At 37.4% G+C, this 22,645-nt stretch overlaps 1 protein-coding gene across 1 annotated transcript in view; it reads right to left on the bottom strand.

Moving 5' to 3' along the window:
• Positions 1-8,709: 8,709 nt before the first annotated feature.
• The window catches only part of igsf9bb (immunoglobulin superfamily, member 9Bb), a gene marked incomplete at both ends in the record, with an annotated part of 126,505 nt that continues 112,569 nt past the window's right edge, over positions 8,710-22,645 (bottom strand). Inside the window, 4 exons of the mRNA XM_081390460.1 lie at positions 8,710-8,924; positions 10,667-10,794; positions 13,777-15,420; positions 19,763-19,867. Coding sequence (XP_081246586.1) covers positions 8,710-8,924; positions 10,667-10,794; positions 13,777-15,420; positions 19,763-19,867 — 2,092 coding nt within the window. The remainder of the gene's footprint in view (positions 8,925-10,666; positions 10,795-13,776; positions 15,421-19,762; positions 19,868-22,645) is intronic.

Consider the following 22,645-nt stretch of genomic DNA (forward strand, 5'->3'; position numbering starts at 1 on the left):
CTTTTTGAAAACAAATTCAATAGAACAATCTTGTCTGTCCTGATGTAAAATATTTTAATATTACTATTAGTTTTGGCACATGTTTTTTACACCAAAAGATAACAGGTACAGTAGGTAGTATGAAGAAAATGTAAAATGTTACAATAGCACCAGTCTCCCATACATAAGCAAAGCTCACACGAGTATACTGTCATTTTCTTGTCTCTTTTATTATCTCAAAATACAAAACATTTTTGAAGCAGGCAAAAAAATACATGGGTCTAGCATCTGAAAATGTCAATGAGCTGTACCAGCACTGGGTGAAGTGAACCGAAGTGATGATTGTGAGGTCAGTATCTACCACTGTTAGTCTTTTTTTTAAATAGTTATTATTGTAATTGTTTTGTTTATTTATTTATATACTTGGCAGCTCCACTTGTATCTATTATCTGAACTATATATATATATAATAAAAAAAATCTTGATGAGTAAAGCAACATCCTAGCATCATATCATTGCTTCTTGTGTCTGAGGTCTGTAGATGTTAGTTAATTTAGAGCTACTGGAGAACTATAAACAGTTGCAGTCAAAATATTGTTTGGAATCTGAAACTCATAACATAAGGGCAACCATTACGGTGCAATTAATAAGAGCACTGTACAAGATACAAGAGAGGTAAGCAGAGTTAACCCTATGGGTGCCACTTGAAATTTCATTTATCTGAAACATATGAAAGCACATCAAAACAATACAGCAAAGCTATTGAACAGCAGTGACAACCATACAAATGGGAATAAATGATACAGAACAAAGCAGATTCCCACATTCCTTAATGTGATGTTTAACATTTTAGGTAACAACATTCATCCTGTAATTCAGAATTTAAAAAGACACATCTGAAAACATAGTTCAGCCAAAAATGAAGATTGTATCCTTTACTCACCCTCAATTGTCAATGCTCAAATGTCACGTAGAACAACATGTAGGTGAGTAAATGATGGCGGAATTGTATTTTTGGGGTCAGCTGTTCCTTTAATGACATAAATCATACATCACATATGCTCTCAGATTACAATGTCATGTTTAATTCCTTAAGTTTCTGTGCAGGCAAATGCTGACAGTACAGCATATGGATAGAAACCTACATCAATGGAAAATAGTGGCACATTAATGCCACTTGATTGAGTCCGAATGAGGTCATATTGTGATGTGCAAATTTGCAAATGATTCTACAAATGAAATTGAAAGAGTAAAGTATTAAAAATTAAAAGAGAACAGTGACGGTGCAAACATATTACATTAGTACAGCATACATGTTGAGGCTAACAAAAGGGCTAACATTGTTGTTCTACAGTAAAAAAAAAATGTTGTTTGACAAAAAAAAAAAAAAAAATAGAATTAGCCTATAGCACTAGAATTCTATTTAAAATGTATTTTATTTTTAAGAGATAAAAAAAAACGGCTAAATGGAATGCATCAAAACTGTTTTGCACTGTAGCTAACCTCTTATATTTCAAAAGTGTTTTCTCGACTGTCAAGAGTGTGTTTGCGGTATTTTCTAAGTGTCTCTAGTTTTTGGTAGCGCATTGATGTAACAAAGTACACTCCTCAGGTATTAATGTGTGGTTTTCGCTCATTTTCTTTGTTAATCTACAGGAAAGATCGTTCAGTGATGATAAATGTGAGGCGCAGAGTTATCTCTGGTCTGGACCACAAAATCAATCAGCAATAGCACCAAGTCATGATATGTTCAATGGTATGGCTGCTTACACACCACACTGAGGTCTCTAGAAAAGGTTACGGTGATTGTTAGAATACATACCTACTACAAAAAGCAGTTTGCATCATCTGCTATTTCGCTAATGACCACACCTTGCTACCAGGAGCATCTAACAGCAGAAAGAACATATACTGTGTTTCTCCATAAACAAGACAGCTAAACTGGAACAAATCTTCTGGGTTTTTCTCGCAGTACAAAATTAAAGATTCCCCAATTCGTCGTTATTACGTAACTATAAATATCTGTTATTTATACATACAGTACACTGTCAAAATATTTCTACTGGTACAGTCTGTTGACTATAAGAATACAGAATACATATATCTTGGACTGTGCTGCTATACATATTGCAGGTGCCACACACCCTACCCAACCCCCCCTCCCCAACAACAACAACATAACAACAAATGCCATTCAGTCAGCAGACACAAGATCTTGAGCTGACTGCTTAAACAGCAAAAATCTATCTCTGCAGGTATATTGAACTGCACGATTAGACTCATCAGACTCATCAGAAACTGGTCATGCTCATTTGTGTGATAGATTTCTCTATGCCGCAAATGATCGTGAGAATATCTTCCACACAGTTCATTTTACATTAATGAGGTTTTCTGAGCATGAATCATTTATGAAATAATATTCAGCACGTGCTTCCCCTGAACATAAGTTCAAATGTTTGACGGTGAAAATATGAGCAGTTTAATATAGGTTTTATCTGTCACTGAACATTTTGTTGTACCAAAATGTTGAACCAGAGCTTTAGATGACGATGAAACAACAAAAAAAGCTTAACAGTAGATAACACCATCCACTTTGGTTTACGATTCTAGTAGCAAGTGAGACTTTTAATCATTGTGTTTTATAATACAGTGTATTCCATCTGTAATAGTTTTATAGATATCTGAAAGTGAAGGCCTGCTACATGTTTCCATAAACTACTGAGACAGACCATAAATTGATCATTCATCCATCAACAGCCACAGTGTACAACATATTCTCATTTACGAAAAAATATATATTGCATGATGTGCATTTTTTATTTACACCTTGTGGTAGTTCTGGTATGTGTGTGTGTCTGCTGTGGAGCTGGTGTCCTGATAAACCCTATGTGTTTCCTGCAGGCTCATGGTGCACTAAGTGCCATGTGAGGACATGACCGCCACACTCTCTCATCCTCTACATTGTGCTGACTCCATGCTTTCTCCCTCTCAATCTGAGACTGTGTACCAAAACGATGAGCAGCATGGTAATTCATATGCTTTTTGTATCCCTGATATACAATAAGAGGTCATCTTTTGAGAGGTTAACTTATAGGTTAGTCTGTTAACTCATTAGTGGCGTCAACAATAGGAAAAGTGTTCTACATTTGTACATGGTACATGATATCTGCAACTGTCATGATTAAAAACAAAAGGAAATGAATAAACACACAGTTAGGGTCATTTTAGGGGTTAAAGCCTTCTGAATTTCACCTGCTCAGACTATTTCAATTTTTTGTTAAAGGGGTGCGCAATGCATTGTGTTTGTGTCACATTGTTTTTGATGTGCATGTGAATTTTTAATTTCTTTGCTCTATTCAACAAACTATCACGTTACTATTTCATTTAGGCCGATGAAGAAAAATGTTTTTTTTTTTTTTTTTTTATTATATATTTTTTTTATGGTAATGCCATAACCTCTGTTAAGTGGCGAGGTTACAGGGACAGTTTACTCAAAAAATGAAAATTCTGTCATCATTTACATAGCCTCGTGTTGTTCCAAACCTGTATGATTTTTTTGTTCTGTGGAACGCAAAAGAAGATATTTCAAAAAAATGTCTCAGTGCTTTTACAATGAAAGTTGATGGGGCCCAATATTGTTTTGACTTTCATTGTGTGCTATACTGTTTTGAAACGACATGAAGGTGAGGAAATGATGAGAGAATTATGTATCTTTAAGTGTATCTTAAGTTTTTTCTGCATTCTTTCTAGTGAGCTATCAAATTACTGAAATAATAAATATAATAATTATATAATTATAATAATCAAATAATGATATATCATTGTACAATTAGTTAATAAATAAGATATCTTGTTGCACTCATTATAAATCACTGGCTTAGTAACATTCAGCAAAATCCCAAAATCATGCTAAAAAGGTAAGAAATACTAATTATGTAAACATGTATATCTAATAAAACAGGGTTAGACTTAAAAAACTTCTCTACACATCTCTAAACATAATTTCCATCCCAAACATTTTAGCTGTCTTACTCCGTCTGGAAGCAAACAGCGAAAGTACAAACCAATGGTGGCATAAATCAGCATCCAAACATCTGCAACCAAACAATCAACAGACCAGCTAAAACCGGTTTGCCACTGTGTAACGCATCATTCAAGATGAAGTAATATGCCATTCCCGCAAAATGTGCACGTTCTTGTAAGTTGCTTTGGTAAGCAAGTGTCTGCTCAGAACATAAATGTGATGTAAACATTAGAAAGAATGTGTCATAAAAATAAATAGAAGATGCAAATTGAAAAATGCTGCTAAAAAATGACATGATTTATTCGCAATCAAAACAAAGGAACAGAGATTTACTAAGATGTTTTTATTAAAAAATTATGCACCTCAGAAAATGATCTGGAATGGAAAAATGCTAAGCTTGAGATGTGTTGTCAAAAGTAATAGAATGTTTTTATCCTTGTGTAGATATGAATGGCATATAAAGTCAGTACAGTGTAATAAATAATTCAACTAATGCTTGAATGAATCTCTACCATGGCTATAATGCTACTAAAAAGATAAAGGTTCATTTCATCAAGCTCAAGAGTCTGTTACAATGAATCTCATTGTATATCGCCCATGAGTCAAATCAAGTTAGCATTAATTACCTCTCAAAATCCCCAAACAGCTCATTTATCTGGCCACACTAGAGTTAGCCAATCTGTTCAACGATTGATGCTACAGTAGCAGAAGTCTCCTGCAAAACAGAATTTGAGCTAGACCGGTATCCTTAAACATAGACAACTTTCATAATTAGAAACCGACAAAATAAGTTGCAAATCCATTGTGAGAGTGAATGCAAGTGGACCGAAACATTTACACCACTTAAATAGCTATTTTGGCTCAAAAATGCTCTCATGCATTCCAATCCTCATGAAAAAGTAACATTAGAAACGGAATCCAAAGTATGACAATGTGTTTTATATCAATATATTCTGTTGCGTGCATATATTGGCCAATTTATTCAAAATTACTAAAATTTTATAATACATTGTGCAATATATGCTATTATATTATATACAGTTTTTTTTTGTCATATTACAGTACATTCCTAGCTTTTTGGATATTCATTTCGATATAATTCTTTTGTATGAAGGCTTTAAATAAAAAAAAGGAACACAATATTTATGTAATTAAATAGTTGTATATATTTTAGAAAGCACCATATTTGACAATTGCCCAGTGAAATGGATCAAAAATACTTAGATAAGCACATCTCCCAACTGAACGAGATGATCAGTCACCTCTATCTACCTATAACAGTGTCTTGTGACACACATCTAACTTTAGAATAGAATACCTAACTTTAGCAAGTAGGTCTCATCTAGTTACTTGATTTACAAATAAAACAACAATTACAAGTATGAACAATCAAGTCTTTGCTCAAAATATAAAGCCATTCACACAACGCACAAATGAGACGGCTCAGTCGAGGTTCGGCAATCTGAGCAGGTCTCACGGCACGACGTAAAACGCGTCGAGCTCCGAATCGCTAAAAGCTTAAAATGGTGTTCTCTTCGACAATCAATCCCCTGATCCAAATCTACATCTTCCACAAAGGTCGACCTTTTTTGATGGCGAAAAGGTGCAAATGAGCACTTGATGCACTGGTCTGTCATGTGTAAGCTAACGTTAAATCCCGACAAATGAAATTAAATCTTCACAATATGGCAGCTGCGGCTACAACATTGCTTCCCTTTACCAATCAATATGTACGCTCCACAGCTCTCAAAACTGTAGACTGACGTTCGCTGAAGTTTTAACGCTCCGATGGTAGTCAAGTAAGAATGTCAATATCATTGATGACCCTCACGTTTTGAAACAGCAGAAAAGTACGCTCACATTAGCAAAATTCGGGCGAAATTTCACAAGGAAAAAGGGCCATTGTCCGGTGACCAACTTGAACCCATTGCAAAATTTGCATGAGGAAATCATTCGCCGCCACTTGGAAATGACAAATTGCATGGATTCCTATTTCGAATGCGAAAATTCTACAAACAACAGTAAATGTGACCGCACTTGAAGGCTTATCAGACAGATGCAGGATGGTGTTAAAATCCTAAAACATCAAATACTTAGGTGTTCAGGAGATAAGGTGCGTGACATTAGCGAAATTTCACACACACAAAAAAGTTCCATTGTCTCTAGTGTAGTGATGAATGAAGCACATCTCACACAGAAGTAACTTTCAAACCCAGCAGCTTTCTTTTGGGCAACACGCCAAATCCGAGTGTTGTGGGGAAATCTTTTACCCTTAAACGTAATTCCCTATCGAGCAGATTCCCATTGAAATGACTGCTTTTTGCAGAGTAACATCAATGTGAGTTAGCTTAAAAGTGACTACTGTTACTACACTATTGATAATTATGCTCATGAAACTGTGTCGAAACTTCGTTAATGTGACCACACTTTAAAGCAGCAGCCATTGTCTGATGGAAGATCACATTAATGATATAATATTAACAGAGTTCAGTCAGAAGACTTTTGATAGCACCTTATGTAGGCTGTTAAAATGCCTATAATGTGGTGATTGGCCATTGGGAGGGGCTTAGCTATGAACCACGTCCCCATAACCCCTTAAACCTGCGATCTGGAGGTCAAGGGTTAGCCTTCACTTGCTTTTCGATTTAAAATCTTTCCCAGGCTGAAGAAACAGTACAATGTTCAGCCATTTGATGCATTTTTAGACATTTTTCAAATGTACAAGCTGACTGCACCTCTGTACAAATGATAAGACACAGAACATGCCACCTCTCGTCTGACGGCCATTACATCCCCCTTTGACAATGGCTAGCACACTAAATTTGACATATGCCCAGGTATGTCTGTTCAGACAGTGAAAATACATGTCTTTCTGTAGAAAAGAAGCACCGTTGGATGATAGAAACACAATAAAAACCTTTGGCCGCTGGGAATAGCCCTCTCATCCCAAAGGATCTTCAAAGAGGAGAGAGACAGGCGCTGGGTTGCCATTTCTGGTTTTACCAACAAAAAAAAAGGCTCGATAATGGCCTACAAAGGCAGTAGATTTCTTTTCTCTCTCTTTTTTTGTCATTTAAACAGAAAAAAACCCTAACAAACACAGAAGGAATAAGCATTTAGGAGCCCTATTAAGGCTGACCAATGCCTTTTTTAATGTAAGGGGGCATCGCATATTGATGACAAAAATACTATAGTATATTATGGCACAAAATCCTATCCTCCTCACAGTACAGTACACTTTATAGTCTTATTGATTAAGGAAGCTGTAGTATTTTTGGCATTACTATAGTACTTTCCAAATATAGCTTGGTAACCAAGAGAAGTGAGGTTGGTGTAAACTAAAAATGTCACTCACAGTAGTCACCAAGGTTTTGCTTCAGTGCTTCAAGTACGTGTTCAAAAAAAAGTAGAAGGATGTAGCAGCTTCTGTAAGTACACATGTTTATCAAAAATTGCATTGGAATAAAATGTTCCCTTAGTGATTGACGTTGCAATCCAAGCCTATGTCTCTGCCTGTACTGTGGCTTTAACATATGTTGTGCTTTGTAAAAGAGTATTTCCATTTTCTCCTCAAATATGGATTATTAGTGTTAGTATGTGAGTAGAGACACTAACAACATCCTAAACGCACACATAATCCTGTATGTCTAATTCCATCGCCATGATGCCTTAAAAATTTGAAACATTACTTTGCTAATATACTTGAAAAATACATATGCTACAGTTCAAAGGTTTAGGGTCAGTAAGACTTTTTTTTTCTTCTTTTTTTTTTAAAGAAATTAATGCTTTAATTAAGAATGCATTACATTGATCAAAGGTGACCGTAAAGATATTTATAAAGTTACAAAATAAATGCTGTTCTTTTGAACTTACTATTTATCAAAGAATCCTGAAAAACTGTTTCACGGTTTCCACAAAGATATTAAACAGCACAACTGTTTTTAACATTGATAATATTAAGAAATGTTTCTTGAACAGCAAATCAGCATATTAGAATGATTTCTGAAGGAACGTGTGACTGGCGTATTGATGCTGAAAATTCAGCTTTGCCATCACAGAAATAAATTACCTATATAAAATATACAAAAAAAAAACATTTATTTTAAAATGAAATAATATTTCACAATAGTGCTGTGTTTACTATATTTGTGATCAAATAAATGCAGCCTTGGTGAACATATAAGAATTTTTTTTTTCTTTTTTTTTTCAAAAACCCCAAACTTTTGAACAGTAGTATACATTTCACTTACATTTCTAAATTTTCACTGTGAAATGACATTTGAAAATACAAGAATATTCTGACTGCCAATTACTACTGTGTTTGTCAGTATAGCAGCACTGAGCTTGTGGTGATTTTGAGCTATACCTGTGAGAACCCTGTGGTCTACTGCAAGATATGGTTGAGACTATTGGCAGAATAAAATAGAAGCTTGACAGCTGTCCTCTTATCTGTCTCATCATCTGATAAGAGTCACTAAATCCCAAAGACAGGATGAAGCATATGATCGATCTTTCTGAATTTGAGGTAAATGAACTGGAGCAAAACCTTGGAACACAAGCATTTTCTTGTGATACATTAAGTGTAACGGAACAGAGAAGAGGAGTAAACCATTGGAGTCGGTGTGGACGTGAAGACGTTGGCTGGCTGAGCGAAGGTGGAAGGAGCTCAGAGTTTGGGGAGAGTGTGGCCTGTAATCTCTGGGACTTCAGAGGAGAGTGGCGTGGTCTGGGTCTGCTGTGTCCATACTAGCCAAAATGGCTTTCTGGTCTTCACGGGGCGGGCGCCGGTACAGCAGAGCGGAGAAGCGGGCGTACGGGTCCTGGCGAGTCAACTTTTTCTTCTTCTTGCGGAGGTAGAGAGCTTCTTCTGGCTGGAGGACCTGAGAGGTGTGGGGCTGCTGGGTCTGAGAGGGGGTCACACCTGTATTGAGAGCAAGACAGATGAGCACATGAGGACAGATGTGCTGAAAGTGAGGAGATTGGATTACAAAATATTACAGGTCTCTCTGACTGGTCATAGCGACATCTAGAGGTCATATTATATGCCCTAAAATTTTAGCTCATGGCACCGTTGTAAATCAGACAGTTCATCTGGTAACTGAAACCTACGCTACTTTCTACGCTACCTACTTGCTCACTCCTGTTTTATACAAATTCAACTGGTGCCAGCTTGCTTCACGGTTATAGACTGTAGTGAAAATGACCAGAGGATTTCAGTTTAAGTGTTCGTCTTGAAGGCCAGTTGTTTTATACATAGTAATGGAGTATTTTTTCATAGTGGAAGCTTTAAGATAATGAACAAAGGTCTCTTATGCTCACCAAGGCTGCATTTATTAAATAATACAATTCAATATAAACATTAATATTGTGAAATATTATTACAATTTAAAATAACTGTTTTTTATTTTAATATACTGTATTTTAAAATGTGATTATTTCTGTGATGCTGAAGCTGAAATTTTGAACAGCCACTACTCCAGTCTTCAATGTCATATGTGACCCTGGATCACAAAACCAGTCTTATGTTGCACAGGTATATTTGTGGCCAACAAAACATTGTATGGGTCAAAATTATAGATTTTTCTTTTATGCCAAAAATCATTAGGATATCAAGTAAAGATCATGTTCCATGAAGATATTTTGTAAATTTCCCACCTTAAATATATAAAACATTTATTTTTGTGAATGGATGCAGCACAATCGGCAATAGAAATGGACAACTTTAAAGGCGATTTTCTCAATATTTCGATTTTTCTATACCCTCAGATTCCAGATTTTCAAATAGTTGTATCTCGGCCAAATATTGTCCTATCCTAACAAACCATACATCAACGGAAAGATTATGTATTCAGCTTTCAGATGATGTATAAATCTCAATTTAAAAAAAATACACATAAGACTGGTTTTGTGGTCCAGGGTCACATATAATCAGTCATTCTAAAATGCTTATTTGATGCCCAAGATTTTGTATTATTATCAATGTTGAAAACAGTTGTGTTGGTAATATTTTTGTAATAATGTAATACTTTTTTCAGGATTCTTTGATAAATGGAAAGTTCAAAAGAAAAAATATATAATTATTTTGTAACATTATAAATGCCTTTACTGTTATCTTTAATCAATTTAATTGATCCTTATTGAATAGTAAGTATTAATAATTTCTTTAAAAAATCTTACCCCAAACTTTTGAACAGTAGTGTACAGACTGATAATATCAAAATACATATCAAGTAATATCAAATTAATCTGTCACTTGGTAGAAGCAAAAACAAGCAGATGCCTACATGGACAGGTTGCATCACATACCATTATTCATGAACAACATTACGCAAAGTTGAAGAAAATAAAGCTCATATTTCATTCACTTGCAATTACGATAAACATGTATTTGCTGGCTGCGGGGAATATGATTGTTTGCTAACACTACTTGATAACAATGTCAAATCTGGGTCCTGAAGCAGACTGACACAAGTTGACATCATTTTAAAGCATCATAGGCGACAAAAGGACCCAAGCGACCCAAATCAGTCACTTACGATGTTCCATTTGAGTTAACTAACTAGGTTTTGAAACATATATTATGTTTATGAGAAAAGGCACATTAGATTTTGTACCACTGGCTTATAGTATATGAATTACAGTAGCTTTTGACTTGTTCCTCACCCGCCTTTCGTCTGGTCTTGGAGTTGTTATTGTTAATGCCGACTTTCTTGACTTTTTTCACTCGTTGATATCTCAGTGCTTCTATCCTCTCAGACCCTGCAGAGCCACTTGGTGCACCTCGACGTTTTCTGAACAGAGAGCAAAGAAAGGCAAAGCCATCACACAAGGGACGGGTAGTGCGGTGGCTCTCCATGTATATTCAACTGGTCATAGTAGTGACCACATGGCCTCACTCAGATTACCCGTGAATCTCTTGCACTCAAATGATCAAGACCAGGCTTGGTCCAGTTTAGCATGATAAGTATGATGCAAAACATTTATTTGAGTGGAAAGAGGGGTATACTTAAGAGTTTTCCATGTATTTCCTGCCCAAAATTACATTTGTAACTCTTTTGAAAGGCAACTTTTCATCAATTTGAGATCAAATCAACATTTAAACAAAAACTTAGTCAAGCTTATGCAACAGGAAGGCAAAACATAAATATTTTATCATATATTATTAGGAAATTAAATTTGTTTTAAAATGTATACAGTACCTCAATATGGCAACATAATGTATGTATCTGTTTAAAGAGAAATTTTGAGAAATCATGACATAGATTGGGGTAATTCCAATGGATTAGCATACTTAAATACATATTAGAATAATACTGTATAGTGGTAAGGAACTTTAAAAAAACAAAACAAAACAAAAACATTTAGATACAAAAAGCTTTATAAATCCATTCTCAGACAGTTAGGTTTGTACAGTCTTCCCATCCAAATATAGTAAGGAGGCACTTAAACTGGCAGCCCGCATACTCTGCCCCACACAGACACACTCGTACACACAGCTCTCACGAGGCACAATAAAATAACAGAAATAGCATTATAGAGGGACCGTCCTTCTGCTGAGGCTGCCGAGAGAAATTAAAGGCCATTAGTAGTGGGGGAAAATCACAGCTCAGCGACAAAGCATTGTCAGAAATGTGCTCATAGACATGAATACTGTCTACAATGGGCTTCACCATGCTGACAGGGGGAGAGATGGCGGGAGGGGAAAATGGCTACTTGGGAACAGTCACATAATGAAAAATAAAACAAAGCACTTGGACAACAAATGTAACAAGAATTTAATCAGATATTTGTTGGTTTTTCAACTGAAGAGCAATATTTAGCAATGGCATGCATGGCATTTTGCACATGGAACAGAACTTTAAAGGGGAATACTCTGGAAAAGCACTTCATTGGGTGAAAGCCACAACTTAAAAAGGAGCATTTTCTGGTGCCAATAGTACTTTCCCCATTGTAAAGGAAGTGCAGAAACTGTTTTGGAAGAAAACTTGCTTCACATGATTGTGAAATGTGTTCTGCAGTCCAAACTTACACAAAACAAGTGCAGTTGTATGCATATGCATACACTGCGTGTACACTAGATAAATCATGATTATAATTTAATCATACAAGGTGACTGTACAAGGCTAATGGGTTTTAAATCAATTGAATTTGTTTCAAGCAATAAAATGCACCTACCTGAAATGAAGTATAACATGCAACTCTTGCTTGAGACGGTCCCTAACAACTGGTCACTTTTATCCAGGTCGAGCTAAAATTCCCAGCCACTGCAAGTAGTGTTTGTACTGTCATTTACTATAAACCCTTTTTTTAAAGGCACATTTATTTTATAAACAGAAATCATACCTTGAAGGTTACCATGAATCTCAAACCATGCAAACTTTTTAAATGGCAGCTTCTCACAGAAAATTCGAAATTCAAGCTCTGCTTTTGATATTTTATTCTGATTGCGTCTCAAGCATGAGGTTATGTTGACCAAATGGTATGTGCTGGGTTTCCTAATCAACAACTGGGAAACGTACATATGCATACTAAGACAAGAATGCATATAGGCTTCAAGACTGCAGAACTAAAATGTGTGGCTATTTGAAAATAAATATCAAAAACAAAACAAAACAATAAACTAGGTAATAAACAAAACAAAAGCAAGACCCAAAGACTTGTATTCCCCTTTAAAGGACGAGGCGAATAAAAGCCCCACCTGCTGCCCCCCCCTTTCAGACATGGATCCAACCCTTACCTATTGCGGTGTAGAGGACCTGGTCACAACAACGCTGCCCAGATAGCTGAGATCAATCAAAAACAAAGCAGGTAAGACTCAAGGAGCCATCAAGAATGACCAAATGCCCTATTTAAGATGATGACAACATTGCAACAGATGAGAGCAGACAGTCCCTGCAACACGATTCGCCCAACAAGCCTCCCCTTGGCAGTTACAGCTGGGGTTACCTGGGTGACAGGAGGTGGGAGAGAGGGGGAGTGTGGAAAAGGCAATCCATGCGGTCAGGTTACTTTGGAACAGGAGAAGAGCCCTGTTGTGCTGGACACACCAACCTCAGCCTCCACATCATACATTCTGACAGTCATCCTAAAAAGCCTGGAGTTAGTCAAAACAGTGGGCTTCATTTGGACTGGGATTGGTCAATTTTATTGCACATGTGGGGTTCCTCCTGTTGGGTGAAAGGCAGGGTAAAGCATGACAGTGAATGGAAAGGCTGAGATCCTGTAGTTGTGTCCCTCTGATTCCAGGCTTTTTAGGGGCTTCGTTATTGCATTTTAAATAGAACCTCTCCAGCCACGTAGCCCTAAAAGGTCTGTCACCATGTCTGTGAAGCAAATAATTCATCAAGTCTTGACTTGGAATCTGTTACCCCACAACCACTTTGGTTAGTCGCTCACTTTGGTTTTAAGACAAGTGCTTTAAAGTGCTTCACAGACCTTATGAATGAAATTGGATGTCTGACATGAAAAGCAGCATTACATAGAAAACTATAGCACAACTTGTCTATGTAGAAAATGGTTTTGAATGGTTTTGAATAATGCAAGGCATCTGGGGCAGTGTAACTATGAAAGCATGAGTTCTAACATTCCTAAAAATACAAGCTTAAGGCAAGCAGGAAACATAAGTTTGCCCATGTGAGCAAACAGTAGCTTTAGACTAAAATTAAAAGTGTGGTTACTTCTGCACTGAGACCCCTGAAAGGTCCTAGATGTTACACTTAGGCCAGATGGTACATGATTTATCGATCCACACACTACAGGCCTAGTGCACCTACCCTGAAGCTGATAACTGGGGTGGAGAGGGTTCTGATGGAAGGATCTCCTCCTCAGTCCTCCTATGGGTTGGCATCTGCCCAAAAATGTTGCTGCTTTCTACAGGAGGTGAAGGGGACTGTGACGGATAGCTTGCCGCTGAGGTGGCAAATGCCATGTGGGATCGGTAGCTGGGACTTGCCCTTCGGCTACCTTGGCCTTGAGCAGGAGAGGAGGAGGGTGAGGACCTCCTAGAGAAGCTAGCTGAAGACGGAGGTTGAAGGGTGATCTCAGACATCTCAGGAGGGATTGGGGGTTGGATGACACTGGGACGGGGCCTTGGTCGCACTACAATCTCCGGTGAGCCTTCGTGAGAGCTAATAGGGCTCTGAGTTAGAGGTGAGAGGCGGGATGGTTGGAGAACAACCATGCTGGGTTCCATCCTACGGGGCTGCCTGGGGCTAAGCCTGGGTGTAAGCTCGTACCATCTGGTGTCCAGGCTTCCGAACGAGCTTGGGCCAACCATGTGAGACACTGGGTCAGGGTAAGGCAATACCGGTACACCCATACCGTGGCTTGTGTGTCTTAGCTGCCCTAGACTCTGTGCCTCTTGCATAGGTAAACGCTTGGCTGGAAGGCCCTGAGGCTTGACCTTGCTGGGAGACTTGCCGGGGCGGCACTTTGGAGCCTCCAGCTGCAGGATACCAGCGTAAGGAGATACTTGAAGGGTGGAGGGTTGGAGAGCACTAGGTGGAAGAACAAGAGGGGGAGGAAGGGGAGGTTCCGGATGAAGATGCAAAGGGTGTGGGGGTGGAAAAATAAAGTGAGGACCCTCAATTGTGGCAAAGGTGAAATCGGGTCGTTGCCAGATGTCTGGAGAGCGCGAGGTGGAGGGATGTGCCAAGGGAAGGGTGTAGCCAGAAACTGCATAATGCTGAATCTCTCCCTCACCGATTTCCTCCGGGATGGTGGGATGGCCAAAAGGTCCCTCCAGGTGGTAAGGAGGAGAAGACATTACTGAGCTGAGAGGGCTGGTGTCCGGCATGTAGAAGGGGGGCGGAGGCTCAGGTTCCCCTGGACTTCCCAAATAGCTGTAGAACTGACCATGGGAAAAGGCTCGGAAGTGAGGAGCACCACGGATCTGCCCTGTAGCCTGGAGTCGACTGGTCTCCATGATAGTCATGCCTTCCATGGGCCTCTGGAAGCGGGGACTGTAGGCTGGGGGCTGCAAGTAAGACTCCTGGCTAGAAGAAATGGGGGAGATCTGATGGGGTCTGAGGGTAGCCATCATAGGTGGCATGGGCCCCGGATCGTCATTCTCTTCATCTGACTGTCTAAATTCAGGGTACAGGTCAGATTCCTCCACAAAGGGGAAGCCCTCAATGCGCCGTGCCTTAACCGGAGTTTCCATATCTGTGGGATCCATGACAAAGCGCCCATCTGGCCCACGACTGATCAATTCAATTGGTGTGGTAGCCTCCGCCTCATGCTTAGAGACGCTGTATTTCTTGCTAATTATTGCTCTCTTGGTCTTCTTGTATAAGGACAGCTCCTTCTCCTTGGCAGGACTTTGAGGAAACTTCTTAGCTCGTAATCCATCCTCTGAAGACTCTGAAGGAGGTCCTATGGAGTGGACGCTTTCTGGACTTATCTTTCCAGAAGATGACCTATAACAATGGGAAAGAAAAAGAAAGAAGAACAAATGATGAGTTATGGTCACTGTAGTTTCAGATATAAATACCTCATAGACAACTGGACTTTTTGATGATGTTTCATCACTCATCCAAAAGGCCTCATCTGTTATCCGATGGGGAGAAATAACTGTGATTCAAACATACTTGCAATACACCAAATTAGACACAGTGTGAAAGATTCTTCTCAGATGCACCCAAGGTACCTCATATACAAAACCTATGCATAGCACATGATAATGTGTGAAAATAAAATGCAAACACCTAGTTTAATAGTTCAATTACACAAATTACAATAAACTTTTACAGGGACACACTGGATTGACCTAAGATATGTTGCTTAAGGTCACAATTGGGGTCCAACCTTCTGATTTCTAGCACATGGTCCACCATTAGGCTACGTTATTTTATAGTTCACTTCAGGCTTACCTGTTGTTGCTTTGGGAGTTGTGGGCATCAGATAAGCCTGAAGTGAACTATAAAATCCAACAGTGCATATACATACACATTTGCTTATTTAATTGAATTTCAATGATTGCTATCATTGATAATAACACAACAAACTGTTTCAGAAACTATTCTGACATTTGAATTTTTTTTTTTTGATAACCTGTTGGCCTCTGTGTAACTTTCTGCTTTTGGGTCTTAGAATGTCAGCATTAATCAAAATGATCATTGAAGTGGTTGGTTTACTTTAAGGTCACAATCATGGGAGCTAAACATGACCTATGATTAAGACTACATACAAGTTTATCTTTTTAAGGCATCTTTATGTTACCTTACATATACATAGAAACAATTAGTTATCTTCAAATTAGATGATGAAATGATATCTTGGACAATGGTCTTGAAAAGATTTACATTGTAATTCTAGGCCCCAGAAAGTTGCACCCTGACAACCATCAGAGAAATAAAGTTTAATTCAAAATAAAGCCATTGTGTGCTCTATATGAGATAAATATGTAAGTATGTGTTATTGTAGTAATTTTCACTCTTTTTTTCTGGATATATCTTGTCATAACTCATCCTTGTTAAGCCCTTATACTCTCCAGTCACCACTGTTTGAATATCATAACTAATTCAGTTTTAACACTATTGTTTCCTCAAAAATTAAGTATAGTGTTTGTGTGTGTGTGTTGTAGACAAAATATAGGCTATCAAAAGAAATATTAATCATAGAAGGTGACATTTTCAAAGACATTCAACTGAGAGTATCCATGTGACCAAACAACGAGAAATAACAAGCATAGTCCAGAAAAGAAGAGAGCAAATCAGGAAATGTTAGAGATATAATACTTTATTCAGTAACAAATGTACATGTAATGGCTGAAGCTTTGTTTCTGCTGAATCATTACAGCATGCACTTTCACTTGTAATGGCTGCGGTGACGGAGCTTGGTTTCCATGGCAACTGCCTATTGATGACCACCATTCAGGTGCAATGACGTTATGCTTGCTCCAAGCAACAATACAGTGCACTATTAAGCAGGCTTTTCCCAAGCCAAGCAGAGGGAACACACAATACACACTCTTCGGTAAACTAAAGTCCACACTTTTCAACATTGTTCTCACAAATGTTTAAAGGCATAATATACAATATGTCTGTTAAGAAAATAAAAAGAAATCTAAACACACAGACAGATCTGATTAGATATTGACTTGCTTATCAACAGGGCTTTGCTTTCATTTTGCAAAAGTAAACATGTTTTGGATAAAAACACTGATAAAACATCAGATTCAATGTGTTTTAACTGTAATTATCCTTATCAGCTGATCATTTCAAGTTGTTGTCCTGCTAAATGTTGTGATGAAAGATAAAGACATCATATCGCTGACAGAAAGATGGTATCAAACCTTATAGAGAGGCAAACAAAATTAACCGTCTGTCTTTACTTTGCCTTCCATGCAAATTTCTCCAAACTTCATAATGAATTAAAACAATCTTCAAACTGAGACTTAATTCAGATTCTACTGTACATGGGAAATTAATGTAGTTGCTATTTTAGGTCACACCATTCACAATCTTTCTGGACTAATTTAGCTAAGCATTCAAGAATGATTGTCAGGCATTACAATACCACAGTTCATGTGTTTGGCACAGAATATCTCATTAAAAGCTCATTCTACTACAACCATTGACTGTAAAAGCAATTCCAAATAACCACAAAAAGTGCATAAGCTTCACAATATACCAAGATAGTGCAATGTTTACCATTTATATAAGTTAAATCCACTAACAAAACAATAAATAATTTGAACACTGGAACACCAGTTGCTGCACGTTAACCTCTGGTGTGCAAGGGTGTGTTGAGATACAGGCAGTGGCTCAGATGCTTGGGAGGGAGAAATCTGAAACAAACATTATGAGGTGAATAAGACACATGGAATAAAGTGCAAGCCACCCCTTGGCGGCCTGTGGTCTTCATGTGTGCACTGTTATTTAAACTAAACTATACTGTCAATTTCGAATGTGTGGAATCATAAAAGTTGCTTAAAGGATAGATAGATAGATGGATAGATGGATAGATGGATAGATAGATAGATAGATAGATAGATAGATAGATAGATAGATAGATAGATAGATAGATAGATAGATAGATAGATGTATTAAGTTTGATTCAGAAATGATTGTGTGTAAAATATTTGTAAGAAATTTCGATAAAAAGCTAAGTAATTTAAAGTGCTTGCTCAATTATGTATAAAAGAGAGTGTTATGAAAAGCTTTCATGACCAACTTGACCGAGTTCTGTGTAGAGGATTCCACAGCTCTCAATGCACAGCATCATTATGAAATTAAATGTGCGGTGTCGCCCTCTACAGGAAACATTAAAACCGATGATTTAATCAAATTAAAGGTACACTCCAGGTTATTTTCAACCTAAAATCTATAGACTGCATGTTTGGTTCTATCAAACAATGTTGAAGGTAAATACACATAATGGAAGGCTAGTAGGTTGTTGGTAAAGTACACAGGACTCAGGACCAAGTTTTATAGGTTTGCTCAAAGTGTAGTATATAGACTGTATAGAGCATATATGAAACTTTGTTTTCTTCCATTTTTTTCCAATTGTATTTATATAGCGCTTTTCAGAATATGCATTCAATGCAGCTTTACATAAAATCATGATGTTTCATGATCATGTTAATTATATCTTAATATTTTCATGCATTTTAGGCTCTGTTTACACCTGGTATTAAGAAGCTTTTTCGTCAATCAGATCACAAGTAGAAATACAAAAATGTAAATGGGGGTCTAAAACATTTTGAGCTTGTCCACTTTCGAGAACCTCCAGAGGTTGTCAAAAATGCATTAGTCCAGATTGCTTTCATGGTGTAAACGCTCATGTGGTCGAATGCGTTCGAACCAGTGGCGAGACTACATTAGGCCCACTCAGATTGATGGCTGGTCCACCCAATCAAATGAGACACAATTTTATTTTTATTTTTTTGTGGGAAATGTGTGCTATGTGACAATAACAGTCACTCATATGCATGAATACCAAATGTAAACAGGGCCTATAGTTGCATTTAACAGATTAGAGCTGGGTGATTATATAGTTTACATTTTGCCATGACACAAGCAATCAAGCAGTTGAGATATGCTATAGTATCACCCTACATGAGTATACTGTATATGCGGATAAAGTTGGACATTCTATATCCAACTTTATTTAAAAGAGCTGAGTGATGGTTACATTTTGCGATGATATAAACAATTGCACAGCCGAGATTAACTATACATTAGCTATACTTGTTTTATACACAAGTAATTATAAAGTACATGTGACTGTGTGCTAGAATTGAAATGGTAGTAATGTAATGTAACTATACCTAGTACTTTTACATTAGTTAAACTATGCAAACTCCACTCTGAGAAATTATTTTTGTAATTCATAACCACTTACTCCACCTAGAGGACAAGTTTCACCTCAAAATAATAATTTAAAAGTAAACCACAAACATGAATTGAGCATTCATGTTTAAAATAAAATAATTACATATCTGATTTGAAAACATCTGGCACACTTGCCTGCTAGGCTCCCATTATAAGTGTATAAATGTAAATGAGTTTATACAAACATTATATACACTAAAACAGAAATCAAGTTGGAAACAACCAGAAAGCACCTTTAATTTCACAGGGCTAAGAGTAAATGTGCGAGTCGGGCCAAAAGGCAACAAATTCCTAAGTTTTGTGGGTCTCCTGTGTGTGTAGCGCATGGGTTCACAGCCTGCCAAAACAACCGTGCCCAGCAGCGCACATGGGACGCATGCGACATAAGGCAGTGCACACTGCTGAACAAGGTGCAGGCACTCACAGAGGACTGGAAGGCGGAGGCCTGTAGCTGCTCCTTTCCTGGCTTTCCTGGGACCTTTCCTGGTCCCAGAAGGGTTCTATGCCAGGTAGAGGGGTAAGAGGACTCCTGTGGCAGGAAACACAATAGAGACGGGAGGGACGGGGAGGGGAGGGGTCATGTTGGCCATCAACGAAGCTGCTTTCCATACAACCAACATAACAGGAGAAAAGAAACAGTGACATGGAGAGATAGAACTGAAGGAAAGAGGAAGGCAGAGCTTCAGGATATAATAAATGATGATGACCGTGGGCACTGGACTGTGCATTTATTAAATGACACTGTTAATCATCTTTCACACATTTTAAGGCATATGCATGCAGGGATGTCTAGGCCAGCTTGGATCCATGCAGTCTCCTTGTTTTGATATTCCAGTAGGCATTCAGAGGCTTATTTGAGATTCCTGGCAAAAGCAGCTGATATACAGTGGAGTGCAAAGATCTGTGACTAACTGCTCCAGGTTGCATAAAAAAAGGGAAAAAAAGTAAAGAAAAGAAAAGAACGTGTGTGTGTGTGTGTGTGTGTGTGTGTGTGTGTGTGTGTGTGTGTGTGTGTGTGTGTGTGTGTGTGAGACCCGTGCTGGCAAAATGAGTCGCAAATCTTAAAAGATGATATTTTTGTTATTTATATTATATTGTTATTTTCACATTCTCTATTAAACAAAATGATGTTTAATTTATTGGAATCAGGCAAAAAAAAAAAAAAATGACTGAGCTACACCTGTTTGAAGTCGATAGAGTCAGCAAAGTAAATTTTGAGAAAAATCGAGTTAAAGTATTCTGAAGGTTCCAAAACAAAATCACCTAGCAACCATACCTTAAAATCCCTGGTAATAACACCAAATTTGGCACACACCAAGTCAAAACCTAATATCTATAGGAAAAATATATATTCACCTTTTTTCCCCCATGATACCACAATTGTTTGATTAACATTAATTAGACAGGCAGCCTATAGCCTATATTAAGACCTACTGTACCGCACGGATATAATATAATGTTACACATCAGATGTTTTGTTTACATTAGTATGAGTTTGAAAATCACATTTCATTGGTTCAGACTCATGCCATCAAGAATTCGCTATGAATATTCACAAATTTGAAATGCTGCGCTTTAAAAAGATAACAAACTAGTGCTGAGGGGAAGCACCAATCGCCGAGAAGCGAGTAGAGAAAAACATGGACAAGGGAAAGATACTCCTCTCAGAAAACGTACAAATAAAGATACTTTTATATGTTTAATTGCTATTTGGAGCATTGGGATCGCTAGACGAGGGCTTAATAAACTCATTTTTGTGAAAACCTTAAATTCGACCAAAATTTTAATTTTTCACTTGTTTTGTCTGTAGCTCGAAATTATCCCGTGCGCATTCCGACTCCTTTTGCCAGCACGGGTCATATATATATCATGTGGTATTAATATATATATATTAAAATGTTTTCATTATAAATTTTTATCTGCATAAGACTGTGTTAAAAAAACCTCTGACATTAATATTTCTTCTTTTTACTTTCTTTCTTTCTTTTTTGCCCCCACTGTATAATTTTGCAAAGCACAAGCCTATGTAAAAAGAGGTACAATAACTCAAAATGTATTTAGTGAAAAATGTATGAAAAAAATCATACTTGATGCCATAATAATACTGTAGATAAACAGGTGTTACGTAACAAAAATAATCTTTAAAAACTAATCTCAGTGCTATACTTAAGCACTACCACAAACAGATAACATCTCCCAGCATGATATGAAATAAAGTGAACAGCAATAGCAGCATGTTTTTAAATGGCACCACTATGGAGGTTATGACTGACATCATATCAGAGCTAACCCACTTAGATTTAGCCTATTAAAAGATGTACGTAGGAGGATCATATAGCTACTATAAATGTAATATCACAGAGGAGCACCGGTATATGCTCTCTATTCATTTAAAACTCATCGTTTGAGTTTTTTGAAGCATTAGAGGACATCAGAGAATGTATCAAGTAAAACAGATTATGAAGAAATAATATGAACAAATACTATGTAACTATTGAAAATATAAATAAGAAAATCCTAGTCACCGATGTCCACTGTTATTAGCACTGGGAAGAAAGACAAACAACAGAGTTAGTGTAAAATGTAAGTTAAGAAAAGATAAGTTTGCAGTGAAATAAAAATACCGGAGAGATGAAACTCCCTGTTCTTTAGCAGCTTGTTAGTATACCATGGTAAATGCAAAATAAAAAAATGAAAGCATGGTAAGAGGCAAGCAGAGACAACACAGCATGCACATTTACCATGGTAATGAGTCCAGAGGTATTGTTGATAAAGCTGTTAGTGCCACTTTTAATGGTGGCTTATGAAACCCTGCTTGATGTTGACACAACTAATCAAACAAGCCTCAATGCTTACCTCATTAAAATATATATGTGCTTATAAGCCCTTATATGTTAATGTTCACTGACAAATCCTATTTGAGCAATTGATATATGCAGACACACAAGAACCCGTTTTGAATAAACTATCCCTTGAAAGATTTTGACAAAGAGGGCAATCTTCACACAAAACATTGATAGTCTGTGTGTTTGGATTACAGCAAACACTTTTCGCACACCTATACAATTCAAATCACACAGATGCACAGATGTATATAATTTACAGTGCTTGTACTGTACGAGCATGTTTTACACACTCTTTTCAGTGGCTGATTGTTGCCATGGGAACTCAAAAGCTGCAGGGTCACTTTGAATCCCTCTTACTCAGTGTCTGTGTAGAAACCAACTGCTATGAGGATGAACCTGAAACCAATCCTACTTTCTTTACTGGGGTAGTAAGTGTCATCAAAACCATGAACATTTATAGA

This window comes from Scardinius erythrophthalmus (assembly GCF_964197995.2).
Source record: "Scardinius erythrophthalmus genome assembly, chromosome: 17".
NCBI classification, from domain to species: Eukaryota; Metazoa; Chordata; class Actinopteri; order Cypriniformes; family Leuciscidae; genus Scardinius; species Scardinius erythrophthalmus.